The sequence below is a fragment of the Colius striatus genome, chromosome 2 (genome assembly GCF_028858725.1).
Source record: "Colius striatus isolate bColStr4 chromosome 2, bColStr4.1.hap1, whole genome shotgun sequence".
Taxonomy (NCBI): domain Eukaryota; kingdom Metazoa; phylum Chordata; class Aves; order Coliiformes; family Coliidae; genus Colius; species Colius striatus.
The window spans coordinates 122,297,152-122,313,969 of NC_084760.1; the positions used below are offsets into that span (position 1 = coordinate 122,297,152).

Below are 16,818 nucleotides of genomic sequence, written 5' to 3' on the forward strand. Positions count from 1 at the left end.
AGGCATGGGACTGTTTCACCTCCACGGCAGGTGAACTGCAAGTGCCTCTGGAGTTGCACCTAGCACCCATGCATGGAGTCCATCCCTCCAGGCTTACATCAGTGTCTTCCTGGTTCCAACTGTCTTTCTGTTGGTTTTCATTTATTCTCATTGTTTTATAGCCTGTCTTACTTGTCACCTTTGTTTGTCCTCTTCTGTCCCTTTTGTGCTTGCTCCGTGGCATGGCAAGGAGATGCCATGCGTGCATCAGCTCCTGAGGCACAGTGGGAGCATCTGGAGTTCTGCACAGCTTTTACTGGGCTTTGCGCTCACCAACAAGATTTTTTTTTCCCAAAGAATTGCACATTTTCTTCCAGAAAGTCCAGCTGTGATACGTATCCAGTTCAGCCAAGTGAGCTTCCTGACAAAGTGCATTCCACAGCTAGTGTTTGCTCACCCAGGGAAACCACCCTTTGCTATGTACATGGAAGGGTTTTGATCCTCAGCTCCTGCAGCAGAGTGGGGTATTAGGCAATGAGCTTAATAAATGGTCCTGATTTTTGCAGGTCAAAAAGCACTGCAAAGTGAAAACTACAATAAAAAACACCCATTCACCTCTCCCAGAAAATCCTTCTCTATGGGAACAGTCAAACCTCATAAAGGAAAGTTCTTGTGATTTCAGTTAATTAATAGCTAATTGCTTTACTTCACTGGGGGAGCTGGGCTAGAATCCAGGCCAGGAGTATTGCTAGTTAAGCCTGAGTTGAGAACTGTTAACCTGGAGTGAAGCTCAAGTGTCTTAATTCAGTGTCACTACAGGGGAAAACTGGTGCTGACGCTCCTGATGGACTTGGCACATTTGCTTTGCCCCATGGAATCGGCACGACGTGTTGCTGTTGCATTTGTAGAGCTGTCATAATTAATTAGCATACACTTTCTACTTTTACATAATCCTTAATAGCAACTTCTATTCCCCCGAATGACCTCCAAATAGGAGCCTTGCAGATAGTCCAAAGAGAGCAGCCCCAAACACCTCTCTTTGGAAGCACTGTCCTCAGCAAGTGAGACACAGGGGCCTTTGGAATGGTCCTCTTCCCAAATGTCTTGCTGGTTTTATGGAGGCTAATAATGGAACTAAGCAGCAGCATCTGCACTTTAGATTGAATTCAGACATTTTCCATGCTAAAATAATTCCAGCTGTTTCATTTGCTTCCTTTCTGACTGTTGAATTTCGTACTGACAGCTTTTACAGATACTGGCAGTGGCCAAACAGAATTCCTGACCGAAATCCAGACAGGAATTTACTGTAAAACAGTATTTGTCTTTCCGAGGCAGCTGCTGCTCATTTGGGGTAGCAGGGAAGGTGGCTTTAGATTTGTGTTTGAGCTACACAAAGTCAGTTTAGGGGTGGAGTTTTTTGCATTTGGGAATAACTAAAATGGAAATCCATGTTAGCTCTCTGGTGTGGAGCATTCAGGTTGGTGGTAGCAGGAGAAGAGACATGTTTGCCTGTGAATAAAGTGCAGTGGCCTTGTCTGTCTCTACAGGGAGCAGTAACACATGCACAGGGCTATCTCCTTACTCTTTAACAGCAAACATGCTGGAGAGTAGCAAAGAAAAAAGGTCTTCTGGATCAGAAGTTGGTGTCGTCTCTCATCCCAAGAGTAGCTCTTGTTTCAACAAAACATTGAGGTTTGCTCAGGACAAGTAGGAGCAGCAGTGGCCTCAGACACTTCTCAGTACCTGCAAAAGTACACTGTCTCCTGCCTGCCACTTGCAGCCTGCAGTTTACATTAATAGTGGGATCGTTACATTTTTCGCCTTCAGCCACACAGCCGGTTCCAACATTGGCCTTCACACTCTGAAGCAATCCAAATCCCTTGGTTTTGTGTACAGTCAGTCCAGTGAGAATGTTGCATTTTACATGTAATGGCCGTAGGAATATAAAGGTGCTGCTGCACACACATACAGCTTATGCCTTAAACTAATCCTGTAATGCCTTTAAGAACAAATGATCATCGTGGCTGTAGCCTTTTTTATGATGGCAGAAATCAGTACAGAGGGAAAACGTGCCCTGTGCAAAAGGCATGAAGGTAACAGCAAATCTCAGGTAACGACAGAGCTCTGCAAATTGGTGAGCTGCTTGTGAGTACAGGGGCTGGAACAACCCCAGTGTGGGGCAGCTGTGCAACACCTGGTCACTCCTGTTGTGGTTTGTTAAAGTACAGCACTGTGTTGTCGTGCTGAACCTTGAGCATGTAGAGGAAGAGAGAGGGATCCTCCCAGGACTGTCTTTTTGCGGCATGCTTGACCTTGTCTCCAACGCAGGTTTGCACAGAGGGTCCTGGGTGCAAGGAGCTCATTGCAGGCTCAGGTTTGCAAAATGTCAGAACCTTTCCTTGATTCTGGAAGTCAGACTCTCCCCTCAGTTGTCCCTGGAGAATGAAGCTCAGTCATTACTCTGGATTTGGAAGCAATATTTGGGAGACAAGTTTTCCCCGACTGTGATGCAAAATGATGCAAGCTCCTCAGTGATCTTGCATTCCTGAAATTGTGTTGCTGCTTCTCATCAAATTGGTGATAGTCACTTCTCTTGCAAGTGGGCTTCTTCGTGGTCTGACTGGAAGGATGCGAGCACTGATATGCCACGTAGCATTATGTGCTGTGTTGACAGCTGAGAAAGCATTGTAGCGTAGAAGTTTAGTTTGGGTTGTTTATTGGACTAAGAACAGTTTAAAAAACAAGAAATAAATCCAGCCCTTAAGAACAAATGCAGTGTTTGAGGTGGGTGAACTTCAATTCTGGGAGCTATTTTCTTGTCTGCAGATCATTTGCAGAAGTGGACTAATGCTGTAGCTTTCCCTTGTGTAGACATGCAGAACAAGCTGAGCAGTTAAGAATTGGATACCAACCCATTGTAGGATCCTCACTGCATTTAGTTTTGCTGTTTGGCTTCAGCAGAAGAGTGGTGTCACTGAAAATGCAACTGCACTACACAGAATCCAAGTCTACTAGACAAAGAACAGCAGTGTTCTTTTCTAAAGCATCCTTGAAAAACACTTGTATATAATTTCTTGCTAAGGTGGATCTCTGACAGGAAGCTTAAGTGGTCGGTTATTAGTGGGCAGGCTTGGTGATTGTCAGTTGAAACTCACCTTCATGTGGGATTTCATTGCACAGAAGGTGCAGGGAGGAGTACAATAGGCTGTGTTACCTCATAGTGGCCTGAAGGGGGTAATTGGTATTAGGTGATCTGAAGATGTACAACTCAGTCGCCCAAGGTACGCACCCCGCAGCTTCCAGCTGTCCCCTACTTCCCTGGAGAAGCTGACCTTTGTAGGAGGAAGCCTCCCTCATGCAGTAATCTCTGCAGAAATGCCTTGAGAGACTCCACCTGAGTGTCCCCTGACCATACTGCAGGTGATGCTGCTTGAGAGGATAATAGAAAATGCTCAAAGGGACAATACTTAAGCTCCTGGGGAGAAACTAAGAAGTGGGATCCTGTGTGAGGGACAGGATGGGAGAGGTGGCTCGACTCCCTGTAGCCTTCCTGTGTAACTTTAGATTTAGGTCACATAAAATCATGGTTTTAAATTTATTTAGGTCTTAAAAGATGTAGATGAGTGTCTTTAGTTAGACTCCAGAGGCTCTAAAAATGGTACTTAAATAGCTCCACGGCTTTGGGTACCTGTATCTTGGTTTCCACTTGCACAATGGATGTAATCGTGGCTCTGCCACCGAGACAGCTACGTTAGAGCCTGTGATGTGCCTGGCTACCTCACTGAAGATGTACCTTCACAGCCCTGCAGACTGTAAGTTGCCCCTTTGCTGTATTTGCCTTGGTGTTAAGTAATGTTCAGCCTGTGGTGCATTTATAGCAATCATTTGCAGCAGCTGAGGTCCAGGCCATGAGATTACTGACATTGTTATCAGCAGAGAGGTATTGTTGCCTGCAATTGTGACATGGTTTTATAAACTTCCTTCTTTTACAGATTCGGTTAAACAGCAGAGGACTTATCTATTCTGTTGGTCTCCTGCTGGCATCTGTTTTTGTCACAGTATGTATATAGTCTTTTGTTCTTCATTTCCCAAAGAGTGATTTTTATGGATGTTTTCTTCACCTGTTCCTTTCTCACCTCCAGCTGTAACAATGGTTGCAAAGCTTGCAGTTAAGGGGTAGGAATGGTCATGCCGTTGTAAACTTCCCCAGACTCTACCCTGGCACTTTGCAGGAGCTGTCGCTGTCACGAGACAGTGCTCGATCTGTGTGTCTATGGGAGGCTCCTGGGAGATCCATTAGTAAGCACTAGTTATTTTTCTTGCTAGAATTGAAGCAGATCACTTGATGTACAATGAGTTCCATTCTTTTGTTGGACAAATAGACAAAATTCTGTACAGTTTGCTTTGGCCCTCCGTAGAAACCTTCCAAAATGCAGCACAGCCCAGAACAAATAGTGCCTGGATGTGACAAGTGTTCTGTTGAAATTAGTGCCTCGCATGTCTGAGCCCAGCATAGCAGGCTAGAAATGACGGAGGTTTCATGTGACATCTTCCAGGTGGTGAGACCAGCTGCTGTAGGGAGTCCTCCTGTGTGCTGCACACCAACGCAATTCCCACACACAGACTTTAATCTTTCAAGACATTTGTGTGGGAGCAAACTAATCAAAGTCAAGCACAGCCTTAGGTTGTGTGACTCCAGATTGAGATGCAGAAGGGCACATGAAACACTTTGAGTGAAGAAAAGGGAATCTGGCCTTTCAAAACATTTCTGATGGAATTAAATGGGATTGTTCTTGCCAAAATGAAACTCACTGCAGAAACTTGAGGCCCTTGGGCCTGGACTCGAGGTGATAAAAGTCAGTGTGGCATCAGGGACTGTGCAGGGGCTGCTCTGGTTTACTTCAGCTGAGCTCTTCAGCTCACTAGTTGCAGCACTTGCCTCATGATTGCTTCCAGGTAACCATGATCAGTAAGGGCACAGTCATCTTTCTGCTTCCGTAACTGAGGAGGAAGGGGATTTACCACTGTTTGACATGTTCCTGCTGTGCTGGCTTACTTTGTGTTTATTGTAGGTTTTTGGCGTCCACATGAACAAATGGAAACTGGACAAGAAGCTAGGGTGTGTGTGCCTTTCCCTTTACGGCATCTTCCTGTGTTTCTCCATCATGACAGAGTTCAATGTTTTCACTTTTGTGAACTTGCCCATGTGCAGAGATCACTAATGCAAGTGGCAGACTGTCGGGAGGAGCTTCCTTCTTACCTGTGCAATACAAGCCACGGCTGGCATCCCCTTGATGCGATGCACCTCCGAGTCGTGACGTAGATCCTGTTCACTGTTCATAGGACCCATGGCCCCGTCTAGGCCCACCCTCTCCCCAGCCCTCACAACCTGGAACAATCCTGCATCGATGTGAAGATGATTTTTTTCAGCATTCGTGTGATTTCCTAGCTCAGTTTTTGAACAGTGTGACTGGGACTCTCGATGAACTGGCTGCTAACTGGCATCAAGCCAGGCAAAACTGGTCTGCTACAATTCCTTCTTTTTTTAAGTTATTTGGTGGAAGACTAATTTATGACTAAAAGACTATTGCTACAATGCAGAAGAGGGTACATCATACGGGGGCTGATCTTCCAGGAGAATAGTGGAAAACAAACTCGTTGGTCTTTTGTTTGGGGTTTGTTTGGTTTAATATTCTTAGTTTTGGTTTCAGGGGGACATCAGGGTTGTTTTTTCCTTATTGCCAGAGATCAGCGTCCTCTCTCGCCGCTTCTCCTGAGCGCTGTGTCTCCTGTTACGATCCAAAGGTCACGGGGCAGTGTGATGTGGGAATACAACTCAAGCTACTCGTTGTGTGATGAATGGATTAACTGCCTATTAAAAGATTGTCAAGGCAACAGACGGTGACTTTTTACCATAAGCAATGACTCTTGTACAAGTGTGATGAGGAATGCAAGGCCCACGTGGATTCAAAGGGTAAACACTGCTATCATCTTACTACTAATGTTGGAGTTTTATTACCAGGGTGTTTATAGTATTTCCAAGCAATAGTTTGATCGCCAGCCCAGGAGGGCTACCAAGGAGATGTCCTGGTTTTTAACGGTGTGCACGTGGAAGTGGAAGGTCGGAACTTTCTCTGCTTCATGAGATTTCTTGGTTTTTTGGGGGGGATTCAATAGTTCGTGTCTTATTTGTTCCAAGAAGGACATAAGTACGTGTTGGGACTTTTCTGAATGAGTTACAGACACTGGTTTCTTTAAAAGGAAAGAGGCATATTTTGCACAGACATAGTTACTGAAGTTGTGATTTGCCACTCTTTAAAGAATACACTGGACCTGGCCAGATATTTGTCTTCTTGAGCAGTTGAACTTACCTGATAACAGATCATGTGGATCCATCACCCTTTGGGAGGGAGGAAAACACAGAGAGAGATGGCACTTCTTAAAATGTGGAATATCTTCAATGCAGACTCACAGAATCTTAAGTTATTGTGAAAGTTTGGCTATTCATTGTTCCAATATCCCTGCTAGATTTTGTATAATTCTGTATTAATATGCAGGCAGATTCCACACCACGAGAAACATCATCCTGGCTTCCTTTGTATGTATTGGTACTGTGGATTCTCGCCAGTGCTGGCTCTTGTATTTACTTTTAAGCACTGATCACTTCGGATTCATTTGGTATGTTTTTTCCTCTTTCTTGTATATGTTTTACTATGAAATGTATTAAGATACTACCAGCTAGGTGAATGTTTTTGTCTATGGTACAAACAGTGGCAAATATTGATCATAAAGGCACAGCAAACCCTGCATAAAAAGAAGGAAAAAAAACCCTGAAACACCAAACCTTGTAGCAGGAAAAATACCCCATCTCCAACGTAAAACAGAGAACCTTGCTCAGAGAGCCGATTTTCGTTTCATTTGCACTTCTGAAAGTGGTTTGTTTCGGTTTAATTTTCCTTGGGCCAAACGTTGCAAATCAGAATATTTATACCCTGTGGTTTCTGTTCAGCTCAGCACTTGGTTTTGTTTCTTTGTTACACAAAGCGTGTGGAGGGACTGGGCACGGCAAGGAAGTCCGGTGGAAAAAGCCACATACCGCTGGCCTCGGCAAACAAAGTGTGCTTGTGGATCCCTGGCCAGAAGGAGCAAGAGGGATTTGGGGACAGGCAGTAGAGAGAGTCAAGGACATGCCTGCATCATTTTTTTTTTCCGAGAACAAAAGTGTTGCTATGTGTTGAGCTCTGCAGCCTGTCCGATGTGCAGCCGTCTCGTCGCTATGCCCACCCTTGCGTTAGGAAGCCCGCTGTACCTCGCTGTTGTTGGGTTTGTTCTGTTGCTGTTGTTCTGTTGCTGTTGGTGATGAGATCAATAATAATAATAACCACTAAAACGCCTAAAATACTTCCTTAGATCGAACAATGTTGGCAGCAACATGGCAGGTTTCACCAAAGCCCACCCCCCAAACACACAGCGATACTCTGGTAGCAAGATGCAGTTGCTCCTGAGCAGAGAGTTTCCTTGCTGACAGAAGGAACAGATTTGGGGAGGACGAGAAAAAACCCAACAAATTTCCCAACAGGGCCTATTATTACTTCTATTTTGAATATTTATACTGCTACTCCAATGGAGCCAGTTGGATCTATTTCTACGAAATAGCCATTACCTATCCCGTGGCACAAAACCCGCATGAGTACTTTTTAGGAACTTTTCCTATTGGTGTGCATTAAATACTGTAGTATGTTGTAGCTTTGCATTGTGTGTGCAACCTGAAATACCTTGTTTTGACACTTGTGTGTTGTGCAAGAACATTCTGCAAGTGGTTTGTTCTAAGCAGAAGCAAGAGGTGTGTTAACTGCCATCATCTGTGCCATACATGGATTGAGATGTGCTTACGGTTCGCAGCCAAATGAATCAGTGCAGACCTGGTTGGGAACAGGATAGACTAACTGAATGTGTGCATTCTTGGTTTTGTCTCCAAAACACAGAGCCTCTGAACTTTGTTAGCATAATCAAAACCTGTGGAAAAATTCTCCAAAGCAAAAAACTTGAGCAGTTCTTCAGCATCCTTCCCATACAGTGCCTCCAGAACTCCCGTAGGCATCTCTGGTCAATTGCAGTGCGTGTTCACAGCTCTAATGCACCAAGCCAAGCAGAAGCCTGAGTCTGAGGGCGCTGCTCCTTGTGACGTTAGATCCTGGCTGTGCATGGCAGGACAGCCAGCACCTGCGTGCAGTCTCCCACAGAGCAGCTCTGCAGTGCCTGTTGCTGCCCAGGCCGTGTGTGAGCCCATCACGGGGCTGTGGGGCCGTGAGGGCCCGTGGAGGGCAGCCACCCCCCACCCTGCACCACGGCTGGGCTGGCAGAGACCCCCAGACCTGCCGTGGGATGGGACTGGGATGGACTCAGGGCAGCTGGGGGGTGGGTGGCTGGGTGCAAGAAGGGTGGTGAGGCAGCAAGGGGCCATGTGGAACTGGGGGAAGCGGGGTACAGCCAGGCTGGGTTGGGTTTCTTGAATATGTGATTCAGTTGCAGTTTGATTCTTCTGAAAGCAAGGGTCACCTTCGTGTCTGAGGCTACTCTGCTCTTTGAACCAGTCCACTCTTTCTGTTTCCATTCCAAACAGTTTCAGAAGATTCTTAATGAGTATTCTTAAGGAATATTTCAAGAGGAGATTAAAGAGCCTTTTCTTAGCTCCACCTGACTTAGCAGCCCTGACTTTGACTGGATTTGAATAGCGATCCCTTGATGGTTTAGACTGTGTTGAATAGGTGGATGGCCCTCCTTTGATAGCAGTTCAAAGGCAGAATGATAAGATAGGATAAGATATAAGGGGGTCTTAAGACATGCTGAAAAACTGCTTTTGTCCTGTGAATTGTGTACTTGCTTTTATCCCTTTTTTTCCCCTTTTTTTAACATACTGCTGCTTTTGGTAGATTGTTTTTGCTGTGGGAACACCAACCTGCAGTGACTGCATGGGAGGACATTTTCACTGGTATAAATATCGGTTTGGGTTTTATTTCCCCTGTGATGCTACTTGCCTGCTCTATTTTCAGCTTTCTGTCCCCATCTGTGTCATAGAAATCAATCGATGAGCATGCTTTGAGCTTGTGGTGTTTGTGCTTGTGAAAACAAATGCTCCTTCTTAACATCCAGGTAAATGCATGTCTGGTTGGGGTATTTTTTCTTGGTGAAACAAGTCAGGTAGCAACTTTATTTGAGAAAAACAACAGTCAATGTATGTGGAGCAACCTGAGGGTGACATCTGATATCCTGCTGTCAGAACAGGGGTTTTTACATGCCTTTCCAAATCAACGTATTCATGCTTGCAAGGCTAAATACAGATTGACTGCTGTTAGATAACTGCTTAGAAAAACCATAACTGTGTGCTGATTGACAAATGTTTCTTACGTCAGGGTGCTTAGAAGCCCTAAAAGTAAAGCTCACAGTGATGCAATAGCGTAAGGTTTTTCTAATGTATCTAATTTGGAGCTTTAAACTTGTTTAAATATATATTTTAAAGATCAGTTTCAGTGGACTGTGCTTAGCTGGATTTGACTCTGCCCTGTATTCATCACATTCCACTTGGTCAGCAGCCGCTATAAGTTAGGCTGGCTTAGACTTAAATCCAAGTAAGCGTATCCTTATTAGATTTGTACAACTTCAACTGAGTCAGTTTCAAGTCAGACTTTTAAGGAAGGCAGCAGAAGTTTCAGGTTTTGGAAGACCTCAGCCACTTCAGATGTAAGGAACTGCGGAGCTTGGGTATGCTGAATGGTTGTACAGAGTATAATGCAAGGCTTCAAGTTAAAGGAAGAGAGTTTTCAGTATTCACTGCCTTGAGTAGCAAGTCGATCTTTACTGAAAGCGATGGCAAAACCCTGGTGATTGTTTTGTAGGGTCAGTGTACTGTTTGCAGCAGTAAGTCCTGAAAAGCACCTTGTTTTTAAAGATCAATGACTTTTTATTTTCCTATCTGAACAGATAAGATTGTAACTGTTAATACAGCTTTGAGGGAATTCATTAACATTTTGTTAGCACTTTGTGGCCTCAAATATGAAGCACATTTCCTAAATGCATCTACCCACCCAAACTGTTCTGACTCGTCTGGCTGAATCTCCGGAGTCAGCCTCAGGCAGGGACAAATCCATACCTTTTGGAAAACTTTTCTTCATTCATGGGAAAGCAAGGTGAAGAAGGTGGCAGTTTGTTTCATTGTGCCCCAGGGGTTATACTTTGGCTGTGGAAATCTCTTCATCACTGCTCTGAAACAGCCTGAGATCTAGGTCAAGTTACCCAAGCCTGGGCAGAAGCATCTGATTTTAAGAAAGCTCCTAAAAAAGCACAACTTATTTAAAGCAACAGATTTTGTAATGTATTTATACAGTTAAAATAACTTTGTCATGATGTATTTTAGGTAGGAGTTTTCTTATTTTCCTTTTTCTAATAGCTTTGTAGAACAAGTTTTAACCTTTCCACACGAGAACAACCCGGAAGAAATCTTGTCAATGTAGTCTTTGTGGGCTGGGTAGGATTTGGATGGTGCTAAAAGTCAACGTGATAACTTCAGAGCAACAGTTTAGCATAACCTGTTTATTGCCAGTTGAGGGAAAGCATAATATTGCCTGAACCTACGAGGTGTAGCTGGTCACAGAGCTGCTGGGAGGTTTTCACTGGCGTGCCTGGCGAGTAAAGCCAGGAGCTCGTCTTCCCAGAGGAGTAATCCCTGTTGCAGGGCATTTCATCTGTCTCCTGCTGAACTGAAAGGAGAGGACTACTGGTGCATATCACACTTGGCTGCTGCTCACTGCCTTGCTAGCTGGAAACGATACTTGATCCTTTTCCAGAGAAGAAGCACAGATTTCCCTTGGGACCAAAGTGTCACCTTAGCTCTGGTCAGTGTTGACATGTGGTGAGATCTGCTCACAGCTCAGTGGGGTTATTTGGGTAACACAGTGCCCTGCGTAGCAAACCACCACGTCTCTGAGAAGACCAGCTGTAATGACTCCAGCAAGAGTCACACAGCACAAGAACTGCCTTTTAGCCAGTGCTGGAGGTGGGAAGTGGCCATGGGGCATCAGGAGCACCAACGTCCTTCGTGTCCTCTGGGTTGTGTCTCTGCTCCAGACAACCTCCGGTTCCCGAGGCAGCTGGGCCTCAGGCAGCTCTGGTCCCAGCTGCCGTGGCCGTGCCTCATGGGAGAGGCTGTTGGGGAAGCCATGGACCAGGCTGCCCTGGGCCAGCACTGGGGCATTGAGCCCAGCTCTCACAGGGTCTTGGGGCCACGCAAGGGGCTGTCCTGAGAGCAGGTGAGGGAAGCACCCTGCCTGCTGTTCCTGACTAATGTCCACCCCAGGGCCAGGCCGTCTGTGCCACTTCCCTGGCCTGATTCAAGTCCTGGCACCCTTGGGCAGGCTGTGCTTAGGCAGGCTCCTAAGGTGCAAGTCCACAAGGTACCAGAGCCCTTGCCTAACTTGAAGCACGTACTTTGTTGTGCCGAGGTCTGTGTATCCAAAGCTAAGCACGTGCAGAGGTGGTGTGCTGAGAAACGTGGCGTGGTGAATCCAGCTCTGTGGCATACACAGGGCTTACTGAAGTGCTGAACAAAACCTCCTAATTTGAGAAAAACAGCAGTCAATGTATGTGGAGCAACCTGAAGGTGACATCTGATATCCTGCTGTCAGAACAGGGGTTTTTACATGCCTTTTCCAGCGTATTCATGCTTGCAAGGTTAAATACAGGTTGACTGCTGTCAGGTAACTGCTTAGAAGAACCATAACTGTGTGCTGATTGACAAATGTTTCTTACATCAAGTTGTTTGGAAGCCCTTTTTACCTGTGTGAATGTAGATCTATATTCAAGCAACACAGAGATGTACACACACACACACACCCTGTCATGGCAACTGCACAGATGCAAAGTGTGTCAGTATTTACACACATCTGTTTGTAAATGCAAGAGATGGTTACTAGTTTTTGTTTGTTTCCACAGTGTATTAGCAAAGTATTATGAGTGGTGCATGGCAGCTGCCTGTCGCTAAAGTAACAGGGCAAAAGTTTAAACAGCTTACCTTTGTACATTCATAATATTGCAATTGCAATTACTGTTAGTCATTTGAGATTCCAGTTGCATTTGCTGAGCATAAAGACGGCTTTGACAAAGAAACCAGAGTGTGCATGAGGCGTTGAGGAGCTCGGGAAGTTCTGCACTGACGTATTTATACATTTTATTTATTTATTTATGGGACACTAGGAGCTGAGCCCTTGGTCCAATAAAACATCTCCCCATGCTCGCGGGAGATTTAGGAATCTAATTTCAGTCCTCACTTTAAGGCCAGGCTTTCCCGAACCAAGGACTAAGCAGACTAAGCCACTAAAAACATTATACCACCCTTTTGAGTGGCCACAAAAAGTGGTGAGACCACCTTGGCTGCTGCTTTCACTTGCATTAGTAGAGAAGCTGAGGAACATCGAGACCCACAGATGCTTCTGCAGTGCTCTTGGTCTGTAAATGTAGGAACATGTAAACAGCAAATGCTGCACTCCAGAGCACCACGGGGTACCGATTGCAGTAATGAACATTTACAGATCACAAGGTGCCAACAAGAGGGTTTTAAAGATTTTTTTAGGGTTTTTTATTTTTTATTAATCTCCTTTTAGTGAGGGAGTAACCTTCCTTTGCCTGGGTTTGCCCAGGTCCCTGTGACAGTAAATGGCTCTGGTTAAATCTGTCTTTGAGGCGACTGTCAGGCGCTTGCAAACCCTTGGTGCAGCTGAGGTTTGTTGCCACAGCTTTTTGGCAGGGTGGCTCCCCCTTGATGAGCTTCCCTATGTTTGGTTCCAGGTGGGTCAGTGGGAGATCTGAATCAATCACTACTGTGGGTGTGAATTACAGTAGGGCTTGCTGTTGGGAAATACAAGAGCAATGATGGAGTCATTTTACAGTGTCTTGAGGGGGGACTCTGGAACCCTGTATTTCATCAGCTCTTAAAGCCTTGGGGATTTTTCAGATTAGAAGATTAGATAAAGACTGATTGCATCAGCTACTGCTTTGGACTTTCATAAAAGTTTGCATGCTGGTAAAGAGTTGCATCAAGTGAGCTGCCACATTCTGCTCAGCCAAGTTGTTGGTCCCAGATTCTCAGAAACAACCCTTTTCTTTCAGTAATTCTCACTGGCGAGCCTCCGAGTTTAACACACGTTTCTGTGTCTCAGAATTGTACTGTGAAGTTGCACAGGGCTTAGGTCTGATGAGCAAGCACAGAAGTTGAGCTGCAAATTCTCAAGAGAAGCCTGAGAAAGGTGTTTGTGGAGTAACTCTGTTCTTGGGGAACGGTTCTTGGGGAACTGTTTTTGAATGGGTGGCAGAAGGAGGACACAAAGTCTGTTCCTGTAGTTATTCAGCACCCTTGGAGAGCAAGTGCAAATGAGAGTAGCATGGCATCACAACCACCTGATTGTTGTGTTATGAGCATACTGGCAGGTTTTGCAGGGGCTGCATTTTTGTGGAGATTTGATCTTTAAAACTCTCATCCTCCTGACGAAAGGTATTTCTTCCCAGGGAGAAATACCACATCCCTTTATGGGGAGAGGGAAAGGGATATGCCAAAACCCGTGTCTCCAGCTCAGTTCTTATCCTGGCTTCACAAGCATGTGCTTTATCTGTTAGATAAATAGTGGTGTAAACATGCCAGTAGCAATCTGCATACCTGAGAGATTAGCTGGTGTCCAGCGAGCTTTGCCATGCAATCAGGATTTAGGGACAAATTCAAATGGATGTTCCCTTGAGGAACAGTTTGATTGACTCCACTGCCAGTCCTTGTAAAGCTGAGATTCGTTACTAGACCCTTAATGCAGGCAGTATTTGTAAGAGATGATTGAAGGAAGGATAGATCAGGTTCATCCTCACATTGAATGTTTGTTTACAAGATGGAAACTGAACTAGGAAGATGTTTGTTTAGATTTTAGGGGAGGTTTTGCCGTCTGTCAAGTCCTGTGCAGCACTGGTTCAGGTGTTCCTGTTGCTAGTGCATCCATCAGAGCTTCAGCCAACGGGGACATATGGGGAGCGCAGGACTGGTGCCTCTCCTCAGTCCAGGGGCTGTGTGGTCTCAAACACGGATGCCTGGGAAGTGCACTTGTGCTAACAGCCCCAGCACAAGCGTGGCCGAGGGAATGTGTACGCTGCTCAATCGGGATTTCACTAGAACAAGAAAGGTGAGCAGATCAACCCATTAATCCTCAGGTATGGTGCACAAATTCAGGGGGCCCTGCCCTCCCCTGCACCTCCTCCTCCCCTCCAGCTCATCCGGCATGTGTTCGGACCAGGCTGTAGTAAACTCAGCACCTCTGATGGCCCCCATGGATGCACTGAAAGACATGGCTGAATTCTCAGAGGTATTGGGCCCATGCCTGCCACCAAAGGGCAGCGGGTGCTGCGGGGTGCAGGCTCGCTCAGGAAACTTCCCTTGGTTTTCTCCTTGTGGGGGCTCTGCCAGCAGGTGGCCCTGGGCTGGAGGTGAGTGTGCTGGTGTGTACCTGTGAGAGAACGGGTCGACTGATGTAAGGACAGGCAGGGGGCCACTTGTAGCCCCATCCAGCCTTGTTCAGAGCCAAGCACAGACTCTTATTTCCATGGCCCTGTCCCTGACTGAATAATTCCTGTCAGAGCCCACCCAGGTCTGCACCCTGCACCACCAAGCTTTGCACCACCAAGGCACACAGGAGAGCCCTAGTGCCAGCGGCTGCCCCGAGGGCAGACGTGTGTTTAAATCCTCTCCTGGGCCAGCAGTTAGTGGAGAAGGTGGGTTTGTAGGGTTGCTGGATGCCAGCGCTGCAGCGGCGTGTTCTCACGGGCAGCGATGGAGCCGTGCGGGTGCTGTGAGCTGTGCACGGGGTGAGGGTTCTGTTTCACGGTGCAGTCGTGGCATCAAAGCTGCAGGGAGCACAGCAATAAAAGTGACTGATGCAAGCACCTTTTGTTTGATTGGGGATCAAACGACACTGGTTGGGTTCCTTTTCACTGGGAGGGAAGAGTCTGTGGTGTTTCTAACCACGAGGAAGAAACCGGAGGTGGAACTGAATGCAAATGCACATAAAACATTTACAGCCAGCCAGAAAACAAAACAATTGGTGGTTTCTAGTAATACAATGACACTCAAAATACCTTTTCTATTAATTTAGCTTTGAAGTGTTAAAATGGTGGAGCCACAGACAAAACATTTGTTACCTTTTGAAATGAGTTACAATGGTTTTGTCATACTTGTACAAGTATTATAAGGTCAGTCTTTCTGTATGTTTGTTTTATGATTTGTTGTAGAATAGTCTCCTATGCATAGCTGTTCCACTTGCCTGTGTAAGTTACAGGTTTAACAGAAATGAAAGCATGCGTTTCTCTCTATTTGATGGTAACCTATGGAATTAGAAACTTGTATTTCTGTGTTTTTAATGTGTTATACTATAAACAGAATTCACAGCACTATTGTCTATAGAATATCAGAAAGTTTTATTAGAATGAATTACTTTAAATGTTTTGTCATTTGATTTAATAATGTGTCAGACATCTACACTAAGACAATATAATGTTTATCAATAAAAATATCCTCTCTTTGTACTAACTCTACACTCCAGGATGTGCTTGGGCATAGGAGTAGAGCATCCCTGCGGGTCACAGCCACGGTGATTTATTAGTTTTGGTCATAATCCCGAGAATGCTTTGTGCCACTGCCTGAGGGAGTGGCAGCAGAAGACAGCAGAGTGTTCACCCTTTGCATTTCCTCATCCCTTGGCGTGTGTTTGCTGTGCTCACAGAGCAGGCAGCTGTCTCCTGTGACCTGTCCGTGTTGGGGTCCGTACCGAAACCAACGCTGAGGGGCTTTCCTTTGCTATTGTATAATGAGTCAAGTCCTGCTTTCTTACAGCCATACATACCTGGAATGGCTGCACTGAGGTTAGTTATTCTCTTGCAGACGTAGGGGAGTGGGAGCCGATCGTCAGGTTCCCCGCCGGAAGGATTCTGTGCCCGTGACCGTTCAGCCAGTCAGCCATGGTCCTGAGACACAGCCCTCCCTCTGAAGCTGCTTCTGGAGAAGTATTTTCAGTATGCTTGGAATAATAATGAGGAGGAGGTACTGATCAGAATGGTTCTGATGCAGCCAGTTTCCATTACAGGAAGCTGCAGAAGGCCTGTGGAAAGGACTTGCTAGAAGGCTTACTTCCAGAGTGGCACAGTGCTACTTTGATGCTCTGCACCAGCTGAGCAGAGACAATGTTTCCCTGCTGCATTTGAGCCTGCCTTGGTGTCAGGACTTTCCATGCTTCTACCTGATGGCGTGAGAAGGTCGGGACACTTCAACTGACCTCCCCTCCCATTACCCTTTCTCTGAGAGAAGGGTTTGTGATCCTTGAGTGAGAAGGCAGGACTGGATACCCTACCTAAAATACCTTGGCTTATGTGTTTGTAACTGCTGCTGCCAAAATGATACCTTCCTTCTGAAGTACCCGCCATGTCCACGGGAAGCAGTGGTATGTCTTAGGCAGAGGAGGTTGTTTATTTACACATCCACAGACATTTCCAGGTGCAGAGGAGTCCTGCGGTGCAGAGGAGGCACACATGCTGATCCCATGTCTCTGTCCATGAGGACAGAGACGAGGTGCAGCCTTTGATCTCCATGCAGAAAAAGTCTTTCATCAGTGCAAGCCCAGCAGTTGTCTTGAAAATATTTTCCATTGGTTGGATTGTTTGCTTTCCAACTCTGCGTGCTGGCAGCCCAGAAGGTATGTTGGAGTCCACACAGATGCTGCGCCTCTGCAGAGACTTCCCCGTGACCATTTTCTGGTTCAG

The 16,818-nt window shown here is 45.9% G+C and overlaps 1 protein-coding gene across 5 annotated transcripts in view; it reads left to right on the forward strand.

Annotated features, from left to right (window-relative positions):
- The window catches only part of SLC24A3 (solute carrier family 24 member 3), a 343,101-nt gene extending 327,010 nt beyond the window's left edge, over positions 1 to 16,091 (forward strand). For 3 of the 5 annotated variants that reach the window (XM_061989416.1, XM_061989417.1, XM_061989418.1), the window contains 2 exons: positions 3,972 to 4,037; positions 5,052 to 8,478. In XM_061989416.1, coding sequence (XP_061845400.1) covers positions 3,972 to 4,037; positions 5,052 to 5,201 — 216 coding nt within the window. In that variant the 3' untranslated portion in view covers positions 5,202 to 8,478. Of the gene's footprint in view, positions 1 to 3,971; positions 4,038 to 5,051; positions 8,479 to 15,943 lie in introns of those variants that run through there. The other 2 variants (XR_009818156.1, XR_009818157.1) reach the window with 2 other exon arrangements.
- The last annotated feature ends 727 nt before the right edge of the window (positions 16,092 to 16,818 follow it).